Raw genomic sequence first — 19,137 nt, 5'->3', positions numbered from 1 at the left:
CTCAGAATTATGCGCAAGCTCGAAACTACGTAAACAATGGAAGTTTACCCGGTAAGTCTGCTGCCACCTAGCGTTGGAAAGTCTCCCATTGTGTCGCTCTTGACTATTCCCAACAACTTCAATCCTTTTAGCACAAATTTTACTGGATTGGGCCTGCGGCAAACAACTTGCCGCAATGTATCTTAGGAGTTTAAAATAGTCGTAACTAGTGTCAAAGTCGTGACTACAATGTTTTTGACACTAGATGAGTAGTAAACTTCACTTGTTGTCCAGGCCTACTGATGACATCTTATATTGTTCTGAAATGAACTAACAGGCCTTTCGCTTCGATGCGGAACTGGCTAGCACATGTTACGCTTCTCACATTGACGCATTTCTGCAGATCCTTGTAACTGAAATGAGAAGTAGATACAATCCTTTGAGTATGATCAAAAACTCAAATAAATTACTAAATACCCGGTACATCAGTCAGAAGTAAACAATATATAAAATATTATTATTAAAAAAGTAGGCCTACAACAAAACATTTCTTGAAAAAAAGGGAACAAAGCGAAATATTATTCATAAGTAACAACAGTGTTCGATGTAATGTTTGTAAAAAAAAAAACGGTTCAGCTTAAACAAAACCGCAATATTTATAACTAATATCTATCACTGTCTAGCTCTCTCCGCCTGGGGATTATATTATTTATACGTATTTAAATAATAAACAACTTTCGTTTTTAATCAGCATGCAGACAAGGAATTTGATGTCTGCCAACGAAAAATAAAACCATAAACAAGTTAAGAAGACAGGCCCTACTTTCACAAATATTATCCTGTCAAATAATTCCCGAATGTAGCTTCTCTTCATCAGTAAATGTTGAGAATAAAACCAAAAGACAATTTTCACGAATTAGATGCAGCACTAAGTGTATCGGCCACACATACTTGTATCCGTCATTTTTAACGCGAAGTAAATTATCATAAAAAATTACATTTATAACAAAACTTACCTTAATATCATTGATGCAAATTGTTCGCCTTCTCATGGGTGATATATCAGGTGAAGACTGTTGTTATTAATAGTTAAACACCCTCAAAAGAGCCAAATTTGTCAATATTATTGAACGGTAACCGAGGATTTTAATGGCTGCCGCAAGAAAAAGTTGTATCATTACAAATGTGATTTCCAACTTGAAGTTATTAAGTCTAAAGGCTTCAGGCCGTATCCGACGCGCAGCTATACAGCTATACGGCAACGACTGTTGCTAAGTGTGTATAGCAGCAAATGACGTCCTTCACTTAATTCAACATGATATGATGGCGTGGAAATCTAGCCGAAGCCATAAAATTTTCTGATAAATGTCACATGAGAATGGCTGAATAAGTAGTAAATAATGCGGGTAAATAAACCACATAAATCTGTGTGTACTTAGAAAACATACAGTTGCTATATCTGCATGCGTATACTGCAAGTGCATACAGTAAAATTGTCTTTTCAAAACTAATATGTTTGGAAGTTCGCCCAGCTAGATCAACTTAATTTTCAGTTTTTCATTACTTTCATTTCCAAAGAGTATTTTCATTTATAGACTCGACCATGAGCTCATTGAAAGGCAAAGTGGCCCTCATAACGGGTGAGTGTTTCATGACAATTTGTTTGTTTGTTTGTTGTTGTTGTTGTTATTGTAGTTTGTTGGTGTTTTTTTTTTTGGGGGGTGGTGGTGGGGGGGGGGGGGGTTATGTGTGTATTGTTTTTATAAACATTACAGCAATAGTATTTTATTGTTGATATAGCGTCTTACATAAGCAAGAATCTCAAAACGCTGTCCGGTATTTTTGCATATTATTATAAACATTAAAGGCAGTGGACACTTTCGGTTAAATTACTCAAAATAATTATTAGCATAAAACCCTACTTGGTAACGAGTAATGGGGAGAGGTTGATGGTATAAAACCTTGTGAGAAACGGCCCCTCTGAGTAACATAGTTTTCGAAAAGAAGTAATTTTCGACGAATTTGTTTTCAAGACCTCAGATTTAGAATTTTGAAATCTCGGAATCAAGCATCTGAAAGCACACAACTTCGTGTGACAAGGGTGTTTTTCTTCCACTATTATCTCGAAACTTCAACGACCAAATGAGCTCAAACTTTCACAGGTTTGTTATTTCATGCACATGTTTAGATACACCAAGTGAGAAGACTGGTCTTTGACAATTACCAACAGTGTCCAGTGTCTTTAAAGAAGAAAACCGTGTTTTGAATGCCAGTAATTTTTAAATTTATCATAGTTTTTTTATCAAGCTTTTTTAAAGATTTCAGATCCAAACCCACAATTTACACATACATTTACAACATTAATTTCCGTCCCGTCATTAACGTCCGGTCACATTACCATTTTGTTTTTAAATATAAGTGTTTTTTATTTGCAGAAGGATCAATCTATGATGCCCTATAGTGTGAAGGGCAATAGTTTTACTCAATGGCATGACAATTGTTGTTTTCCTCTTATTCAATTTGAATAAAATTAGTATTGTACACAGATTAGGTCTACAGCAGTTGCATAATTTCTTCATTCCGTCCCGTCACGTGTTTTACATTTTGTTTGTTCAATTGCAAAGTCTTTATGTTGTGGGTGGGTGGGGGGGGGGTGGGGGTAAAACGTTTTTTCCCCACAATAGTAGAGCACAACTGATATGTGAATAATAAGCAGCGTGTATTTTTTTATTTTTTTTAACACTCCTAAACAAACATAAGCAACCAGATGAACTTCTCAGTCCGTCCCTTCACGAGTACGAGTAGCATGGGATCTGACCCAATTGAACAACTATGTTAATTCATTTACATAAATTGGAGACATTACAATGGCCCAAGACAGTGTCGAACCTTTGACCCCGATACTTTGCTGGTTGGAATTTCTACGGTTAGTGAGATATCAATTAAACCATATTATGTAATTTTCCCTAACAAAAATCACAATGTCCACAGATTTACATTAAACTTACAGTTTGAAGATTATGATAGTAGAAAGCTTCCCTTGAAATTTTACTTACTGAGGTGCTGTAGTTTTTGAGAAATGAGTAAAAGTAATAATTTTCGTCTCAGTTTTAGCATGTAAAAACGTATTAACCAGTTATGCTATGGTTTTGGTATGATACCATAACTGGTTAAGGGGATTTTACATGCTAACAAAATAATTTTGGTCTCATGAGACCAAAATTATTAACTTTTACTTCTCTTTTGTTTTCTTCTCAAAGCGCATAGGGACTTCTCTGTGATTGTGATATGCGCTCTACAAAAATGGTTCATTATTATCATAAACATTTATAAATCAAACTTGCTGGTATGCCTACTCGTTGGTGGGAGTGTTGGCTCTTTTAAAATTTAAGAGTCAGTTCAGGTAAATAATTGACAATTTTTTTTATGGGTGGAATGGCCTTGGGGTGCAAGTAAACAAAATTGCACTTTTAATTCTATATATAGCCCGTTGCCATGGTTACGGCTCATTTTGTTTTATGGCCATTTTAGGCCGATTTTAAGGTCTGAAAAACTCCACCCTACCAAAATGCAAAATTATTTCGAAAAACCTTTTATATCACTACAAAGTATCATCCTTGGCCTTCCTTAAGAAAAACAATTATTGCTTTAAATATCACCCTTGTGCTATTTTTTGCATCATGCACTACAGTGTGTTTTTAGAAATTTTTACCCTATTTTTGGACCCCAAAATGTCAACTTGCCAGGGGTCTCAGAAAATTTTCCTTTCGGATGTGATTAGGGCCAACATTGGTCTTTTCATATCTGGTGAGAAAAACTTGGGCAATTGTATCCTGTTGTGACAGTACTGCCTCAAAACTAGACTTTTTTCCAAAAAAAGTGAAAAATGCTTTTTTAAGGGTATTTTCACATAACATTGACTTACGTGTCCACGGTAAAAAAAAAGGAATATTTTTCTTATACTTTGTGGATGGTAGGGACTTGGGGTCCAAATAAACAAAATTTACATTTCAAATCATAATATACCACGTTGCCATGGTGACAGCTCATTTGTGTTTAGGCCACTTTAGGCCGATTTGGGGGTCTGAATTTTTTGTTAAAGTTAATATTTACAACTCCACCCCACCAAAAAATACAAATATTTCAACAAACCTTTTCCATCACTACAAAGTATCATCCTTGGCTTTACTTGAGACAAAAAATTATTGCTATAAATTTCACCCTTGTGCTATTTTAGAACGTGCATTAGAGTATGTTTTTAGAACTTGCAAAATCAACATTTTTACCATAATATTTTTTGCCCTCAAAATTTCCTTTTTTCAGGGGTCTCATAATATTTTCCTTTCAGTTTTAATTAGGGCCAAAAGTGGTATTTTATTTCTGGTAAGAAAAACTTGAGCAAGTGTATCCTGATGTAACAGTACTGTCTCAAAAATAGATTTTTTTCCCAAAACAGAAAAATGCATTTTGAATTGTTTTTTTCTTCATATTGAATTTTTAATATTAAAAAGTAATAATTCTATCAATCTTGCAGCTTTTCGTAAGCACTCTGTAGGCTTAGTGGATTACCCAACATTGATCAGGAACTGTTGATGACCTAAATCTTTGAATTTGCCCGGCCCAGCCCCAATCATATTTCTTGACATTGCATAAAACAATTTTTGGGAATAGCGCCTCTTTTTTTGAAAGAGTTCCCTTTCGGCTGTGATTGGGGCGATTATTGGTGTTTTCATGTCTTCTGGGGAGAAACACTTGGTTTTTTTGTATCCTGTTGTGACAGTACCTGCCTTAAAGCCATTGGACACTTTCAGTAAACAGCAATGTCCAAGGCCCACACTTCGTGTCACAATTTCTATAAAAACAAAAACAAATCTGTGACAATTTAGGCTCAATCGGTCATCGGAGTCGGGAGAAAACCCACCCTTGTTTCCGCAAGCTTCGCTGTGTCATGACATGTGTTTAAAATAAATCCGTTATTCTCGATATCGAGAATTGATATTGTTTAAATGTTTTCTCAAAAAGTAAAGCATTTCATGGAATAATATTTCAAGAGAAGTTTTTCACCATTACCTTATGTAAACCCTGTAAGTAACTTGTAAATCTGTGAACTTTTATTATTTTTTTCTGTACCGAAATAATAATAATAATAATAACTAGAGATAGTGATTGTAAACAATCACACAGCTGTTTCCGATTTTTTTGTTAATAACAGTTTTCAATGCTTCAATAAAAACTCACACTTTACAACCATATGACATGTTTTGTGGGATGTTGTATCTGATACTGAATCGAAAGGAGCTTTAAAACCAGAAGTAAAGGTCAACATGGCGTCATGGTCATTGTTTGATTAAATTTAACCCAAGTTCAAAAATCAGGTTGTGTATAGTTCATGAGATATGATCCAACTTCCGGTTGACCCGGAAGTAAAGGTCAACATGGGGTCACGGTTTTTCAATGACTTTATGACATGTGATTACCTGGTCTTGTATGTGATACTGAATCGAAAGGAGCTTTAAAACCAGAAATAAAGGTCAACATGGTATAATGGTCATTATTTTGATAAAATTTAACCCATGTTCAAAAATCGGTTTTGTAGTTCTTGAGATATGGTACCACTGCCGTTTGACCCGGAAGTAACGGTCACTTCTGGGTCACGGTAACGCAAGCTCGATTTTGAATGCCCAAGGAGTCTATAACTGGAAAAAATTGAAAATTGGTTGTGCAATTCTTGATATATGGTCCCACTTCCGGTTGACCCGGAAGTAAAGGTTAACATGGGGTCACGGTTTTCAAAGTTAACATTTAATGCCTAAGGGGTCTACAACTGAAAAAAGTTTGAAAATCGGTCGTGTAGTTCTTGAGAAATGGTCCTACTTCCTGTAGGACTAACTAACTGAAAAAGTTAAAACAATCGGTTGTGTAGATCTTGATATATGGTCCCACTTCCGGTTGACCCAGAAGTAGAGGTCAACACGGGGTCACAGTTTTCCAAAGTTAATATTTATTGTCTAAGAGTCTATAACTGAAGTTTGAACATTGGCTTTGTATTTTTTGAGATATGGGCCCACTTCCGGCTGACCCGGAAGTAAAGGTGAACGCGGGTCAAAGTTGTTTCAAACTAATCTTGAATGCCCAAGGAGTCTATAATTGAAAAAAAGGTTTGATAATCGGTTGTGTAGTTCTTGAGATGGTCCCACTTCCGGTTGGCCCGGAAGTAAAGGTGAACGCGGGTCAAAGTTGTTTCAAACTAATCTTGAATGCCCAAGGAGTCTATAATTGAAAAAAAGGTTTGATAATCGGTTGTGTAGTTCTTGAGATGGTCCCACTTCCGGTTGATAACCACCAAAGTCTGCACTTGCGATCACCATTTTCGCTTACTGTGCAAGCGCGGAATATATGCGAGCTTGTAAGCACACATAAATCCCTGCTAAGCAGTCTATTTCGCTTGACGTAAGCGCAGAATTCACTGTTTCTGCTAAGTACTGAATCTTTGCTTCCAGAGCAGAGCATGACATTCGCACAAGAGTTTTCATTAAGCAAGTTCTTATCATGATAGAGGCCAGGGGTGGATTTCACAAAGAGTTAGGACTAGTCTTAACTCGAGTTAGGACCACTTACTCGTCCTAACTTAGGACTATCCATGCAATTTGTATATCTTCTAGGACTAGTCCTAAGTTAGGATTAGTCCTAATTCTTTGTGAAATCGACCCCTGGGTGACTAGTTAAATTTACTACTCGACTAGTTGTACCTCAAACCCAACAACGACACTTGTCGAGATAAAATACGAATTCTGCTTTGTGCCGCTATGTGCCGCAAGGGCAATATTAAGTAATATGTTGTGAATAGTAGTAAGCAACACAACTGGTTCACCAAACAGGTAGTCGGGACAATTTATGTAGTCAACGTGTGGGTACGATAACGGAGTAGAGAAAAACAGTAGTCGCGACTCAAGCGTAAGGATACAGATACGGATACTGATACGTCGACACTTTGTGTGTTCACACCTGTGCTTACACAAGACAGTTTCTTCATTCCTATTGGTCAAGAGCAACGGCCGGGACAGTTGTGCCACATCACGCGATACGCGCGACGCGCACAGCAGTCCCTTATAAGGAGTTGTTTAACCTTTGACCAAAAGTGTTCATATTTTTTTACCCAAAAGGTATTTATGAATGAGAATCAAAGTGTGTATAATCGGTTTTCAACTAGTGGTTTAAACCCGCCGAGGCCTGGTCCTTGGTAATTTACCTCGACTTCGTCTCGGTAAGATCACCAAGAAACAGACCTCGTTGGGATTAAACCACAATTAAACACTGGAGCTCGAAAGCCTGTTAATCCAGTCACATATGGAGGCACACACATATAAAAGGTTTTTCGAAATAATTTTGCATTTTGGTGGGCTGGAGTTGTAAATATGAGCTAAAAAACAGTTTTTCAGACCCCAAAATTGGCCTAAAATGGCAAAAAAACAAAATGAGCCGTAACCATGGCAACGGGCTATATATAGAATTAAAAATGCAATTTTGTTTACTTGCACCCCAAGGCCCTTCCACCCACAAAGTATAAAAAAAATTCCTTTTTTTGACCGTGAGCAAGTATGTCAATTATTTACCTGAACTGACTCTTAATTAAAGCTAATGAGTCGTGTTTGTCACACAATCGATCAATTACCTAGCAATTATTATGCGGCTTGGCAGAGCTTCAATTCAAACACCACTTGTATTATTATTTGTTTATTTATAATTTACTGAATGTTCAAGCTTCATGGAGGTAGACAAAGTCCCAAGTATAGTCTATTATAAGTTATCACACAAGCGCGAGTGGAATACGGAAAAATAGGGCGCTCCTGGAAGATAAATGACTTGATGTTAGTTTGCATCCAGGATAAAGAATATACATTTAATTTTACCCCCTTCACATGTTTCATCCTGAGTTCTTAAAAAACAAATGAATTTAAAATATTTGTTTCTATACATTTTGAAACACGTTTTCTCCCAAGGGTCAATGTCTATTGGAGCTGAAACAGCGAGGCACTCCCAAGTTCTGTGAAAAAAAAACTTTATGACTTAAAAACATTTTTTTTCTGTACATGTTTGAAACACGTTTTCTCCCAAGGGTCAACGTCTGGCATTGGAGCTGAAACAGCGAGGCACTTCGCCTCCTTAGGGTGCTATGTCTCCCTGACCGGACGCAGAGAGAAGAATCTTGAGCAAGTATCTGAGGAATGCCAACAGAAAGGACTACCTAAAGACAAGGTAATGTGAGAGAAAATCCATTGCCATATGGCGTGTCGTTGTGAAGCAGTCTAGTTTACCGGACCCAAGCTCTGGTGTTGTTTGTTAAAGCAGCAGAGTGTGGGTTCAAATCCGGTCAGACACTGATGCCCAGAAGCAATGCACTCATAGTTGCTTCGGAAAAAGGTGGGCAGTGCATTCTGCTCTGCCAGCAAGTCTCCTAGTGAATGATACCCATGACTACATCCTTGGAATGTGAAGGGGGTAACCCTGTTTCAGCCCCAGGGGTAGGTGGGAAAATGCCGCTGGTGACAGTTGCTTTGGGTCGACAGCCCAAATCAGTTAAGAGTAGCCCTCGCCTTGAAGTGGCCGTCCGGCCTTGTGATGTGAGACTATCTCTCACAACTCCCCTCTCAAGTCCCGGTCGTGACACTTGTGTGTTAACTAGCTGAGGGGTCCTGCATTACGATGGGGACGAAAAGCTCTACCTATATAAGTCCTGGGTTTTGTGTAATATTTATCATAATTAGGCGGGTTTCGCCCCGGTGTTCCTGTTCTGATCGGCAGCATAATGAGCCGCCAGCACCTTGTGAACCATTACATGGTGCTATAAAGGAATAGATCTTACTTAAAAACGTAGCTCAACACACCTTTACAGTAATAAATACTGAGCACTTAGATACAACCCTAAGGGTGTGATAGTGATAAGCGCTGTTTAACACGTTGCCTTGGGATCGGACGAGTTGGTCTATAAAAAGCGTTTATAACCGTTTGTTTGCGAACTAACACGGTCGGCCATTTATGGGAGTCAAAAATTTGACTCCCACAAATGGCCGACCGTGTTCGTCGACGAGGTAAAGGGAAAACCGTGCAATTTCGAGGAGTGTTTGTGTGGATCATTGTATTCTACTTTTAAAACATCTTTCCAACCACATGCATTTTATAACAAACGGTTACAAACGCTTTTCAAAGACCAACTCGACCGGGAGCTAGTATTATTTTTGTTCATATTTATACATTGTAGATTCTACTTACTGTGGCAGACCTGTGGAAAGAGGAGGATGTGAAGAGAATTGCTGACCGAACCTTGGAGCGCTTTGGACAGATAGATGTACTGGTGAGTAACTAAAGCAAATGGACTCATGGAGGGAGTCTGCGGTGATTTTTGCAGCAAAAGTGTCAAGGTCAAGACTGAATAATTAGTAAACTTGTGGGTACACGTGAATCGTTGTGTACTTTATACAAAACATATTTACAGTACTGTTGTTGTACCCTAAATCTGTTTTGTAAAAATATTAATCTATACTATTAAAAGCGTAACCCGCGCCATCTTGGATTGAAAATTAGAAGGTCCAGTGGCATGGCATCCTTGTGGAATCCAACACGGTTGTGTCGTTACAGACGTCGGGTTGCAAGTCTACAAAACCCTGAACCGAACTCCCTCTTACGAGTTGTCTGATTGGCTGGAGTCACGAGCGATATCTCCTTACATGTGTGGTTGTCTGGTTTTGATATGGGCCACCTGTTGGTCTAAGGAGGTGGGGGGGGGGTAGCTGTAGGCTGCACACAGAGCCACCTCTTTAGGTTTGAAGTGGGTGGCAACCTCGCCCTCCCATTAACATTCCAGAGTGACTCATTGATGTTTCGCAGAGGGGTAAATGGCATTGTGTATATACCATTTTGTACAGGGGGGGGGGGGTTAATTTCGCGTGTTAAATAAAAAAACATTAGGCCTTAATACATGCATCTGTTACATTGTTTATTACAATTAAGTCACTCATGTAGGCCTACCCAACTTTCCAGCATTTTTTAAACGCATCAAACAGCAACCCATTGTTGTGAAACTTTATTTGTTCCATTTAACTCTGCACCATTAGTGGCACAGTCCATAGTCATTCCCACACACAGAACGTATACACGCAAAAGTTGAAACATTTTCAAAAAGAAAGTAAATACAGTACTGATTCTTTTCATATACATTGTATAGGTTTTGCCAGTTAAACCTACAAAAGAGTACATGAAATCTCCGTTTAAGAATAGTATGCTTTCATAGTTACGAACTTTGTGAAACATCAACGGCTGTTTGGAAGCTGTAAACGAACATTCCATTCAAAGTTCTGAAGCAACAACAATTGTTAGAACGCAGTTTGGTCACGTCAGGACTCAGGATGTAGATTTTGCCAAATCCGTTTTGTATTAAGCAATCGGCCGTCGGGTTTTGTTATCGAAAGAGCCCTCATGTGCAGCTGAATCGGGTACTTTTTACGAATTTCTCCATACAAAATTAACCAAACTGGCCTACAAACCCTTAAAACAACAAAGCAAATGTTTTCTGAAAGTGAATTAAGTGAGAGGATGTAGGGGTAGCTGGCATACAAACCCTCAAAATAACTAGGCAAATGTTTTCTGAAAGTGAATTAAGTAAAAGAATGTAGGAGTAGTTATTAAAGACCAATAAAATTACCGTTTCTATTATTTTAGTTTCGTATAGGGTTCCACAGATAATTATGATAACATATAAAATTCGATGTTTTATCAGGGGACTTCGTCACGCGGGGCGCGCGCCCCGGCGGATGTTGACCAGAAAGTTTATATGAGAATTAATTGATATGAGAATAAACTAAAAATTAATGAGGCCAACGCTCTGTTACTCCCAAAAGCGGTGGTAAAAACAGTAGATTAGATGTTGCACCGCATGTTCCGAAAACTCGCTTCATTTGGTGCTCAGACAACTTTGTATGCGTCGTTGGACGTACGCTCAATAAATCGCTTAGATTCTAAAATCGTGTACACATCATTGGAAACACAGCAAAAATCATTCAACAGTTATAGCAACCAATCATTAAATACATTTTCAATACAATTTTGCAGAAATTGACTTTGTCGTTAAAGTCCATACCAACTGACGCGTTTTTTTTTAATCTGCTGTATACCAGAACTTCTTCGAAGCTTCCTTTTCAGTCAGATAAACTCCGCGGCTATTAGATAGTGGCTGTGATTATGAGTTTGTTTTAAAAGAGGGTACCACTTTCATACAAGCCTTTTTAGTCGGATTTCTCCTCTGCTATTAGTAGCGGTGATTATTGTTGAGGGAGACCAGACTTAGACCACTCAAATCCGTGGCTATCGGTGACTATGGATTTGTTGCTAAGGGAACCAAATACCACTGCTGATTCCACATTCAGCGTGTTATACATTGTCCGATTGGCTCATCTCCATATAAATTAACCAACTGGACGAACAGGCCCTCAAAATAACAAGGCAAATGTTTCACAAAGTTCGTAACTATAATGAAAGCAGTTTGGGTGGGACTCAGGATGTACATTTTGCCAAGTGTAACTGAATTATACCAAATGTGCTTAACACAATAAAATAAGTGTGTCATTGGAGCAGTGTACGTGCTATATTTTTAGTCGACTAAGCATTATTACCCTTACAGCCATCTTAGCTGGGAAATACTCAGTGCGGTGGCAAAATTGACACAATGACAAAAGCCGATTGAATTAAAACTATGCGTAAAAGAGGCGAAACATAATCCACATTACGGATAATGCGTTGGCCCGCTCGATCAACACTAAAATATTACGAAATACCCTACATATCATGCCAAGTACCATCATTGCCAAGTATACCCATCCCCAATATTAAAGCTCAATTCCAGAAACAAACACCAATTCCTTTAGTTGGAGACTGCAAGAGAGAAGGTGAGGAGGGGAGGCGACGCGTCGCGACGTTTCACAACTAAGTTGTGCACGCTCAACAATGAATTTTTATCAAAATACAACATTAATGACAAATACCGATTGTAAATACAATTTCTAATCCAATCCTACGAAATGATTATTACCTGTAAGAATACCTCCCTTGCCCCCACATTACCTTTTACAACATTTGTATACTAGAATCTTCCTCATTTAAGCCTATCACTTCCAAGGCCTTGAACTTAGTTGTTGAAGGAGCACAGCAATTTTCCTCTGATGAGGGGGCACTACTTCTATCAAAGATCTACGAGGAAAATGTAAAATATTGGGTTGTAACTTTGGCCAGGGCACAAAGCAAAAGCACAGGACATCACGACAATATTATTGATGGGGTGGCATGGGTTATTTCGAGGCATAGACCTTATCGCAAATACCAATGCGCAAGCGCAGACTGTTGAATGAGGTGCATTGTGGGATAGATATGGATCAAATTTGGATACCAGCTATACCACAATGCACCTAATTCCAAGCTTAACGCGCGCGCCCCAGTATTCGCGAAAAGGTCTATGATTTATATTCTAGTAACACACCTAATAAACCCACACTCTACCAGAACCCCAACGCTCGAGTCCGTGCTCTTAAACCAGCGCTGGAGCATCATATTATAGCAAATGCATGTTTTGTTTTACCAGGTGAACAATGCTGGCAAGGCATACCCTGCTGGAATAGAAAACTGTACCTTGGAGCAGTTTGACAAGACGTTTGACTTGAATGTCCGTGCACCACTGCAGCTCACGCATCTGTTGAGACCCCACCTCATTAAAACAAAGGGTATGATAATAAACTATTGTCTTTTTAGTTAATGTGGATTCTTGTAGGAAAAAGTAGGGTATACATTTCTGTAGATCAGGTGGACCCTCCATGGGTTGACTCAGTTGTCTCTTTTCCAGCTTTCACCACTGCTGACACAAACTGGCGTCTTGCATGCGTATTTGGCTGTCATTCCCTACACTTGGGCTCATTTTTTCATTTTTCAATTTTATTGTATTGTAAGCAAAGAATCTGCGCTTACTGAAGTAGTAGGCCGGAATTGGTGATCACAAGCGCGGGATTCGAGGGGGAAGCGGATGCATATACAATTGGGCTGATTTGGATTGGTTTTCACCATTGGGGTTTTCTTCCCGCATCTAAAACTGAGTCTTTCTTGTTTCCTCGTCATCCTGCCATTGGCACTAATTGTACAGTTGGATTTGTAGTAAATAGATATTTGTCAATAAAGTAGAGTTAATTTGACATGTGTTTCTGGTTCCAGGTGCTATTGTGAATGTTTCCAGTGTGAACGGTGTGATGCCTGTAAGTTTTTAACATCAAAACTCTTAATAACTCAAGTTTAATACATGCATTTTGTAACTTAAGAAAACATTCTTTATGGTTTAGGCCCAACAAAATACTAAAAAGTATGACTTGCCCCTTGGAACGAAGATATTGATCAACTAGGGAGACTGCAATCATGGGGCTACAATCCCAGCCAAATGCTTTGGCCACCCATTCCCAACGCTAAAAATAAGTATTCCCTGTCCACTTCCCCCGACACTAAACATTCTCTCCCCAAATGATTTGGTAAAAGAGCAGGCCAACGTAATCTGACGGAAAGAGCCAATCACAGCGGCAGGGGAAACAAATATTGCAATGTCGTTTGGGAAGAAGAAAAATCGCGGCCAGGGGCCCAACGAGACATGGCCGGGATTGTAGATAGCTCAGTTGGTAGAGCTGCGGCATCTTTATCATGAGGTGATTGGTTCAAATCCAATTATCGTTTTCCAAATCATTTAAACACCAGAGTCTGAATTCGGTGCTCTTAACCGCTTGAACACGACACTTCCGCAGTTTATGCAGCTATACCATGCGTGATATGTGACAGAGGGTGTTCCCCCAACCCTATGTCCCCTTATTCTTAATACAGTCTTCCCATCTTGTACAGAAGTACCCCCCCCCCCAATCCTCTGAAGAATCCTTAAGCTATTGGCTGTGGGGGCTAAGTTTTATGGCCCTGCATATCGTAAGCAAAGAATCAGCACTTACAAAAGTAGGGGGTCCGCACATGTCAAGCGTATTTCACAGGTTAGCAGGAGTTTTAAATTCGCCGCTTGTACAGTTAGCGGAGAAAAGGTGGTCATCAGCTTAGAATTTGACAGTAAGCTGATCCATGAAGTTGGGCCCTAATTGTTTTTTGATGCAATATTTTCATTTTTTTTTTTTCCCTTTGACAGTTTCCTTGGATATTAACCTACTGCATGTCTAAGAGTGCTATAGACTCGCTGACATTGAACAGCGCACATGGTAATAAAAACATCTTGCAATTAATGTTCTGAACTCTCTTCTACATGTATCTCAACATACATGTATGCATAAAATAACAAACCTATGCAAATTGAAACTCAATTTATTGGTTGTTGAAGTTGCGAGATAATAATGGAAGAAAAAACACCCTTGTCACACGAAGTTGTGAGCTTTCAGATGCTTGATTTCAAGACCTCAAAATCTAATTCTGAAGTCTCGAAATCAAATTCAAATGTTTTGGTGGACAATTACTTCTCTCTCGAAAACTACGTTACTTCAGAGGGAGCGGTTTCTCACACTGTTTTATACTATCAATAGCTCTCCATTGCTCGTTACCAAGCGAGTTTTTAGGCTAACAGTTATTTTGAGTAACTACCAATAGTGTCCAGTGCCTTTAGTTGCCTAGTGTGGCTTGGACGTAAGACACAATAGTATCTCTTGAGCTCAGGATCGCTGGAAAACAAATGAATCTTGAATGCTGATTCAAAATGCATTCATTTTTAATACTAAAACGAATGAGCCAGGAGTTAAAATGAATGGATTTTTGATGAAATTTGCCGGGAAAACCTATTATGTATTTAAATTGTTTGTATTGGCACTTCACACAATTCATATTTCACAATGCAACATTTCAGATGCAATGTTTTCCTTATTAAGGTTTGCATCATTGTATTTCAGAAGGAACATTACTTGGTTCTTAGATAATCAGCCATGTGCTTGCTCATGAATTGTCCTAAAGTTCAGGCTTTGCTCAAAATCTCCTTGAGCCTTCAAATTGTCCGAAAAGAAGTTAAAAGCAGTCACCTAAGAGGGACAGATATGGTCAATAATGTCTCAAAGCATGTATACATTTTTTTTGGCGATGTACAAAGTCTGGAAATCTCCTGAATTGTAACATCTGAAAGGTGGCGGACTCTAGTAGGGGCCATTTTTGAGGAATTTTTCACAGACGTCAACTCTCATCCATGGATGGAACACACATAATCGTATGATCCCAGTAGCAAATTCAAAGCTTTCCCTGATCATCAGGCAGGCTGAGACCGTTCAGCAATTAATGTTCTGAACTCTCTTCTACAACCCAAGGTTGCTTAAAAGGAAAGTACACGTTAGTTAGTTACTCAAAACAGGTAGTAACTTAAAGTCACCTGGAAGTGGTATTTTTTCAAAATAAAGCTTTTGTCACTAATATGTGTTTAAACAGTTAACTAAGGTTTTAAAAAATCAGTTCTTATGTTATTTACAAATTTAAGAGTAGACCCCGACCCGAGAGGGCGCTGTTCGTGACGTCAATCGAGGCAGACTTTGCCTGTAATGCGTAGAGTAAACACAATTGCAAAGTACATGTACGGACCAAGTCGTTAGTTTGTACGTTTAAAAAAAAAACTTCTTTTTTCCGGCAATGCCGACCAGGTGTTTTTTTTTGCTGCTGAATGCAGAAAAACACTTTTTGAAATGTATCAACTCACGACTTGGACGTACATGTACTTTGCACGTGTGTTTACTATACGCATTGCAGGCAAAGTCTGCCTCGATTGACGTCACAAAAGGGGTAGGCGGAGTCAGCCCCCAAACAACTTTATATAATTTTTACAAATATAAATCGTGACAAACAATTACTAAAAAAATTGTTTTATTGTTCGTAAGCATATACTCTTATGTTTGAAAAAATTATATTTCCAGGTGACTTTAAAAACTGACTTGGTAATGAACATTGGAGAGCTGTTGATATTATTAAACATTGTAAAAATCAACTCCCTCTGAAGTAACGTATTTTGGGGGAAAGAGGTAATTTCTCACTAAAATAATATAAAAGACTTCTAGCTAGAAGTGTTTTATTCCTATCTGAAAGCACTAAAATTCGTCCGACAAGGGTGGTTTTTCTTTCATCATTTTCTCGCAACTTTGATGGCCGATTGACCCCAAATTTTCTCAGGCTTGTTATGATGGGATACACTAAGTGAGAAGACTGGTCTTTGAAAATTCCCAAATGTGTACCTTCCCTTTAATTGGTGCTAAGGGATTGATCCATCGCAAAACAAATGTCTTACAGACCTCCCAGGCTTCCATTCAGAGATGAAGTGAAGCAATTATGGTTAAAGGAACACGTTGCCTTGGATCGGTCGAGTTGGTCTTTTAAAAGCGTGTTGTAACCATTTGTTATAAAATGCATATGGTTGGAAAGATGTTGTAAAAGTAGAATACAATGATCTACACAAATATGCCTCGAAATTGCGTGGTTTTCTTTTTACCTTGTCCAATAACACGGTCGGCCATTTATGGGAGTCAAAATTTTGAAAACCATAAATGGCCGACCGTGCTAGTTTGCGTGTAAAAAGAAAACCTTACAGTTTTGAGTGATACTTGTGTGGATCATTATATTCTACTTTTACAACATCTTTCCAACCATATGCATTTTATAAAAAAACGGTTTCAAACGCTTTTCATAGACCAACTCGTCCGATCCAAGGCAACGTGTTCCTTTAAGTTCCTTGCTCAAGTTAATAAGTGTCATGAGTTGGAATCGAACCACCACTCTGATGATTCAGACATCAGAAATCGAGTCTGATGGACTACAGACCGTTCAGTAAAAACTTGAGTTTTCTTTCTCCCATTTACACTCACAGATTTGGCCCCACACGGAGTTCGTGTCAATTCTGTAAAGTGAGTACATTCACATTGTATGTTTCCCTGGTAATCCGGGTCTTACCCAAATGCTTCGTTTTTTGAAAGGGCAAGGACACCAACGCATATTCTTCTCGATAAAGGGCACTCTATGGGGAAATTTCTACTGGATAAGAGCTGTTATTATTATTATTATTATTATTTTTATCATACTGGGATGCATTTGGGGATTTAAAAATTACTGCGGCTTGTGTCAAAGTCGGGACTATTTGAGGCGCGACTAGTCCAGTAGTAAATATCATAGTCGCCCAGGCTTAATAAGAATGATTAAATAGATTGATTATCTTTTATTTGACAGCCCTGGAGTAATCTTGACTGAGATACTCTTACCAGCTGGAGTGAAGACTAACAAACGATATGAAGCGGTAGGTATATCATGCTGCCTCCATCTTGGTCATGTTCCTCGTATCGAATAACAATATTGCATGCTAATAATCGTCTTGCAATTAGGAACCAGACTAATTTGTTCTGCCAGCCTCGGTTTGGTAACATTGATACCAATGGGAGAAATTCAAGATGGCTGCACTGTGATAAAGGTCTATAAGTTACAGGCATGTGAGTATTACTATCCATGAAAAAAAAAGTGGAAAAGAGAAATTTGAAACCAGGCAAGAAAAAAAAAGGGAAAAGATAATATTCCTATACTTTTGTGCACAGAAAGAGAAGAAAAAAAAGAGGAAAATCAAAACCAAGGAAGAGGTAATCAGCTGAAAAGAGGACGTCTCACATGCCAGAAGTTAACAAAATGGTCATAGATTGGATGCTGATGTGATGCTATTTTATAGGAAATTTGTTCAAAAAAGATGCAGTAAAACAAAAACTGTCGCAGTATTTTTATCAAGAACATTGAACCGTAACAGTGGGTACCAACTGCATCTCTGGACTCACAGCATTGACAGACGGTAACCATGGTCATTTAAAATTGTAATCAATGGGGGCTTTTAGATAAATGATTTCACAGAATGCTTACTACCATTACCACTTTGATGACGAGGCTGTCTGATAGAATTCACACAAAGTGTTTCGGGAGTCATTACCTATGTACACAATTAAAATTTGCGTTTACCTGTACACCTGTGCCCAATTGCATGGCTCTGCTTACCGCTGAATTCTCCATTTCTGATCACGATTCTCTGCTTACTTGCAAACGCTGGAATTCTGCGCTTGCTGTGTAAGCGTAGAATGCCTAATTACATAGGTGGAGTACGCACATGCACAAGTCAAATTTCGTCGCTAACTCGTGAAATACGCTTGACGTAAGCACATCATTTCCTGCTTCTGCAAGCGCTGATTATTTGCTTACAGTAAGCAGAGCCATGACACTGGGCCATGATGTGTATGGATAAAACCATTGTTTTAATAGTGAGGAAATTACAAATAGTTAGTAACAACTGTTTCTACAAAACCTGTCAATTCAATGCATTTAGAAAATTTCTTTAATGTTTTTTACGCTAGTTTCTGGAGAAATGCAAGCACACCCATGCCATGGGCCGAGTAGGCACCGTGGACGAGGTGGCCAAGGTGATAGCATTCCTAGCATCCGACGACTCGTCGTTTGTCACCGGAGAACTCATCACTGTCGATGGTGGAAGCCATCTCCTCACGACCGCGACTGAGTAACAGGGCCTGTGAGTGGACCCTCAAAAAAGAGAGCTGAGAAACACCACATGATGTAAGAATGGTTGTGTAGCATCAAGTGAGCGCGTGTCACGCACTTACACTAAGCTGTTTAAATACGGGCACCCCCATTAATCCAGTATCTCGGCTTATACTCTCACATAATTGAAGTTTTCTTTAAAGACAGTGGACACTATTGGTAAATGTCATACACCAGTCTTCTCACTTGGTGTATCTCAAGATATGCATGAAATAACAAACCTGTGAAAATTTGAGCTCAATCGGTCGTAGAAGTTGCGAGATAATGATGAAAGAAAAAACACCCTTGTCACACGAAGTTGTGTGCGTTTAGATGGTTGATTTCGAGACCTCAAGTTCTAAACTTGAGGTCTCGAAATCAAATTCGTTGAAAATTACTTCTTTCTCGAAAACTACGTCACTTCAGAGGGAGCTGTTTCTCACAATGTTTTATACCATCAACCTCTCCCCATTACTCGTAATCAAGAAAGGTTTTATGATGATAATTATTTTGAGTAATTACCAATAGTGTCCACTGCCTTTAAGGCATATAAAGGGGAAAGCA

General features: G+C 38.7%; 1 protein-coding gene and 1 long non-coding RNA gene across 2 annotated transcripts; one reads left to right on the top strand and one right to left on the bottom strand.

Annotated features, from left to right (window-relative positions):
- Positions 1 to 146: 146 nt before the first annotated feature.
- On the bottom strand, positions 147 to 1,136 carry LOC117290984. The gene is made up of 2 exons (XR_004519106.1): positions 996 to 1,136; positions 147 to 392 (listed from the first exon to the last, which is right to left on the bottom strand). It is a non-coding gene; the product is annotated as an uncharacterized LOC117290984 (long non-coding RNA).
- Positions 1,137 to 1,479: 343 nt separating this feature from the next.
- On the top strand, positions 1,480 to 18,791 carry LOC117290575 (3-oxoacyl-[acyl-carrier-protein] reductase FabG-like). The gene is made up of 9 exons (XM_033772031.1): positions 1,480 to 1,619; positions 8,096 to 8,235; positions 9,239 to 9,331; positions 12,608 to 12,746; positions 13,228 to 13,268; positions 14,186 to 14,255; positions 16,880 to 16,916; positions 17,236 to 17,302; positions 18,393 to 18,791. The coding sequence occupies exons 1-9, from the start codon at positions 1,583 to 1,585 to the stop codon at positions 18,555 to 18,557; spliced, it is 789 nt and encodes a 262-aa protein (XP_033627922.1). The 5' UTR covers positions 1,480 to 1,582; the 3' UTR covers positions 18,558 to 18,791.
- The last annotated feature ends 346 nt before the right edge of the window (positions 18,792 to 19,137 follow it).

Source organism: Asterias rubens, chromosome 5 (genome assembly GCF_902459465.1).
Source record: "Asterias rubens chromosome 5, eAstRub1.3, whole genome shotgun sequence".
NCBI classification, from domain to species: domain Eukaryota; kingdom Metazoa; phylum Echinodermata; class Asteroidea; order Forcipulatida; family Asteriidae; genus Asterias; species Asterias rubens.
This window is presented reverse-complemented; position numbering and strand designations above follow the sequence as displayed.